Source organism: Penaeus monodon, chromosome 36 (assembly GCF_015228065.2).
Source record: "Penaeus monodon isolate SGIC_2016 chromosome 36, NSTDA_Pmon_1, whole genome shotgun sequence".
Taxonomy (NCBI): Eukaryota; Metazoa; Arthropoda; class Malacostraca; order Decapoda; family Penaeidae; genus Penaeus; species Penaeus monodon.
The window spans coordinates 5073370-5078142 of NC_051421.1; the positions used below are offsets into that span (position 1 = coordinate 5073370).

General features: G+C 39.2%; 1 protein-coding gene across 1 annotated transcript in view; it reads right to left on the reverse strand.

Annotated features, from left to right (window-relative positions):
• LOC119595500 (adenylate cyclase type 5-like) overlaps positions 1–4773 on the reverse strand; it is a 124434-nt gene that overhangs the window by 80600 nt on the left and 39061 nt on the right. The window contains exon 7 of the mRNA XM_037944629.1: positions 3923–4012. Within this exon, the coding sequence (XP_037800557.1) occupies positions 3923–4012 (90 nt within the window). The remainder of the gene's footprint in view (positions 1–3922; positions 4013–4773) is intronic.

Below are 4773 nucleotides of genomic sequence, written 5' to 3' on the forward strand. Positions count from 1 at the left end.
GAGGGGAGGGAGGAAGGAGGGAGATGATAGAGAGAGAGAGAGAGAGAGAGAGAGAGAGAGAGAGAGAATAGAGAGAGAGAGAGCGAGAGAGAGGAAGAGAAAAGAGAGAGGTAGAAGAGCGAGAGAGAGGAGAAATGAGACAAGAGAGACCAGACAGACAGAGAGAAGAGACAGAGACAGAGAATGTGAATGAGTGAGTAAGTGTGAGTGAGTGAGCGTAACCACGAGTGAGTTTGAGTATGAAAGCGAGCATGAGAGTGAGTGTGAGGGAGAACGAAAGTGTATGTGACTTTGCGTGTGAGTGTGAAAGTGAGCGTTAGTGTGAGAGTGAATCTAAGCATGAACCTAAGCGAGTGTGAAAGTGAGTGTAAGTGTTAGTTTGAGCATGAGCGTGAGCGTGAGTATGTCACTGATTAAATAACTGGAATTAACAAACATTAACCTCTACATTTTTTTTTTTTTTTTTTTAACTGGACGGGAAATGGCCCTGCTGTCCTCTTGCCCGGCAATGCAATCGGGCTGCATTATTCAGCAACTATTCATTGAGGGTTGATATAAAATGCATCCTCACTTCATTTGTATGTCTGCTTATCTGTGTGTGTGTGTGTGTGTGTGTGTGTGTGTGTGTGTGTGTGTGTGTGTGTGTGTGTGTGTGTGATTTTTCCACTCCCTTTCCCTCTCCCTTTCCCTCTCGTTCTCCCTCTCCCCTTCCTTTTCCTTCTCCCTTTCCCCTTCCCTCTCCTTCTCCTTCTCCCTCTCTCTATCCCTCTCCTTCTCCTTCTTCCTCTCCTTCTCTCACTCCCACTCTCGCTCACTCTCCCTCTCATCTCACTCTCGCTCACCGTCTCCCTCCACTCCCACGTCCTCGCTCACTCTCCCTCTCCCTCTCCCTCGATCGGCTCACTCTCCCTCTCACCTCTCATTCTCAGCTCACTCTCAACCTCTCACTCCACTCTCGCTCACTCTCCCTCTCACTCTCACTCTCCCTCTCACTCCCACTCTCGCTCACTCTCCCTCTCACTCTCCCTCTCCCTCTCACTCCCACTCTCGCTCACTCTCCCTCTCCCTCTCACTCTCACTCTCGCTCACTCTCCCTCTCCTCTCACTCTCGCTCACTTCTCCCTCTCACTCCCCACTCTCGCTCACGGCTCTCCCTCTCACTGTCACTCTCGCTCACTCTCCCTCTCACTCCCACTCTCGCTCGCTCTCCCTCTCACTGTTACTCTCGCTCGCTCTCCCTCTCACTCTCTCTCTCTCTCGCTCTCCCCTCTCACTCTCACTCTCAAATCTCTCGCTCGCTCTCCCTCTCACTCTCTCTCTCGCTCGCTCTCCCTCTCACTCTCACTCTCACTCTCACTCCCACTTTCGCTCACTCTACCTCTCACTCTCACTCCCACTCTCGCTCACTCTCCCTCTCACTGTCACTCTCGCTCACTCTCCCTCTCACTCCCTCTCTCGCTCGCTCTCCCTCTCACTCTCTCTCTCGCTCGCTCTCCCTCTCACTCTCTCTCTCGCTCACTCTCCCTCTCACTCCCACTCTCGCTCGCTCTCCCTCTCACTCTCACTCTCGCTCACTCTCCCTCTCACTCTCACCCGTTCAATTTCTCATTAAACCAAATTACCCGCAAACTGTGTTTCAAAAATGCATGAATACATTATTCACTATTTCGTGTGCCTCACTCTATACATGAGCTTAATGACTCTTCATGAATTTTGCAAATAGTAAACGATATGGGAGTAATTATATCCGAAAATTAGTGATACTGTTTATTTTATGCATAGTTATTCCATCCTCTATTTTTTTCTCTCTCTCTCTCTTTTATCTCGTCTTTTTAGAGATAAAGAGATCTTTGTTTATTTTAGTTTAGGATCATTTTTCTTTCTGTTTTTTTTCTTTTTTTTTTTTACCCATTCTTTATAAGATGGAAGCTAACGACGAATTATATTAATGAAGTCATTAAAGCTAATGGCATTCTGGCCTTACAGTAATCCGTAAATAAAGACCAAAGTCGCGTATCTTTTGTCTTGCTGAGAAAAAGAAAACAGACTGCTTTTTTTTTTCTCTCCCTTCCTTCCTTTCTTTCTTTCTTTCTTTCTTTCCTTTTTTTTATTACCACTTTTTTTTTTTAGAAAAAAAGGGAATGCTCTTCATAGAGTATTATGGTGATTTATTAAAATTCTGTTCATTTCCATGACAAGCGTCCGAGCAGCACAGTGACTTTATCATTTTTATCATTATCATTATTACTATTATTATTATTATTTTTGTTATATTATTTTTTTTTATTATTTTATTATTACTTTTTTATTATTTTTATTATTTTTATTATTATCTTTATTTATTTAACATTAATTATTTTATTATTTTTTTAATTATTTTTTTTATTTTTTATTGTTATTTTATTATTTTTAAATATTTATATTTTTTAATTTTTATTATATTTTTTATTATTATTTTTATTTTTTTTTATTATTTTTATTATTATTATTATTATTTTTCCATTATATTATTTATTTTATTTTATATTACTTAATTATCATCATCATCATCATCATCATCATCATCATCACATCACATCAATCATCATCATCATCTCACTCATCATCCACATCATCCATCTTACTTATTAGAATCACTATCTTTTTATTATCTCATTATTTTTACCTTTTACTTTTTAAATTTAAAAAATATATTTCGTCAAAATACTATTATATCACATTATCATTGCTTTTTTTTTATTATCATCCCATTATTTTTTTATTTTATTATCTTTATTATCATTATCTTACCTTTACTTATCATTGTTTTTTCCAGTATCTTACCATTAGCATTATTGTATTATCATTATCACCATTACTACCACTCCCATCATCATTTTAGAACCCACATTATCTTCATCGCCCATTATCCTATCCCACATTATTATCAGGGGGGGGCACAATCTATATAACCAATACTATAGAGCTGAAAATAAATTCTGCAGATAGAACCAGATTGAATGTTTTGTAAACTTCCTCTAAAAAAATAATAATAATAATACTGACAAATAAATAATTTATGATTTTATTGTTGCTTTCTCTCTTTCTTTTACTTTTCTTTCTTTTATACTCTTTGTCTTTTTCCTGTTTCTTTCTGTCATTGTTTCTGTCTCTGTCTGCTTGTCCATTCCCCTCTCTCTCTCTCTCTCTCTCTTTTTCTCTCTTCCCCTTTTCCTCTCTTTCTCCTCCTCTCTCTTTCTCCTCTTCTCTCTCTTCTCTTTTTTTCTCTCTTTCTCTCTTTCTCTCTCTCTCTCTTTTCCCCCCTCTCCCCCCCCTCTCCCTCCCCCCCTCCCCCTCCCCTTTTTCCCTCTCCCTTTTCCTCCCCCTTTCCTCTCCCTCTTCCTTCCTCCCCCCTCTCCCTCTCCCTCCCCCTCCCCCTCTCCCTTTTCCCTTTTCCCCTTTTCCTCTTCCTCTTCCTCTCCCTCTCCCTCTCCCTCTCCCTCCCCCTCTCCCTTGTTTTATATTGCCCCAGACAGACGCCAATTTACGTTCCTTTGCTTCGCTGGCTCGGACTCCAAATTTTCCCACAGTCATTTTGCCTAATGTTATTCTTCGCTTTTCCTCCTTTCTCAACGTTTGTTTATGGATACATATACATTTTAATACGTAAAGTAGAACATATACAAAACCGCAGCACCACCACACCAATGTACACCACACCACACCCATACAAAAAACCCCCCAAACCACATAAACACAAACAACCAAACACACACACAGGCAAACAAACACAAACAAACAAACAAAAAACAAAAACAAAACCAACAAAAAACACACAAACAAACAAAACCAAACAAACCAACAACACAAACAAAACAAACACGTCCGTCCCCCCATCCCTAACCCAGCCCACAGAAGCCCCCCCCCCCCCCCGGGCACTCACGCAATGGCCTCGATCATATCCAGCCCCATCTCGACGCAGCAGTGGGCGTGGTTTTCCCTGGCCTCGGGGGGACCGCTACGAGTAGTGCATCTCCGGAGCTAAACCTGAGGCAAAGGGGCCCCCGCGGCGAGCGGTGAACCCGGGAAAAGAAGAAATGATCAGGGCTTTTATATTTCGTTATTATTATTATTATTTTTTATCATTTTATATTACATTTTATTATATTTAAAATCATTTCATCATCATTATCATTTTCATTATATTACATTTATTTTCATCATTATTATTATTATTATTATTTTATTTTATTATTATTATTATTTTATTTTATTTTATTATATTATTATTTTTATTATTTTTTTCCATTTTCATTATCATTATTATTATTATTTTATTTTTATTTCTTTTTATTATTTCTTTTTTGTTTTTTTTCTTTTCTTTTTTTTTTAATATGCATTTTTTGGGTTGATATTTATTTGTGCTGTATGTATTGGTCGTGTGTGTGGTGTTGTGCTGTGTGTGGGTGTTTGTGGTGTGTGTGTGTTTTTGTGTGTTGTGGTGGGTGTGTGTTGTGTGTGTTGTGTGGTTGTGTGTGTGTGGTGTTTTGTGGGTTTTGGTGTGTGTGTGTGTGTGTGTGTGCGCGCGCGTGTTAGTATGTGCTGGGCTGGTGTCATATTGGAGTGGTGTATCAAAAAACCCCTTAATTTTAAAACAAACATTTCTAAAAACACGTTAAGACCGACACCGCCGTCCCGGGAAGTTCCCGAACAATTTTCCTGATTGATAAAGCCCCAAACCAAAAAAATTTTCCTAATTTAAAATTTTAAATCCAAATTAAAAAAAACCAAAAA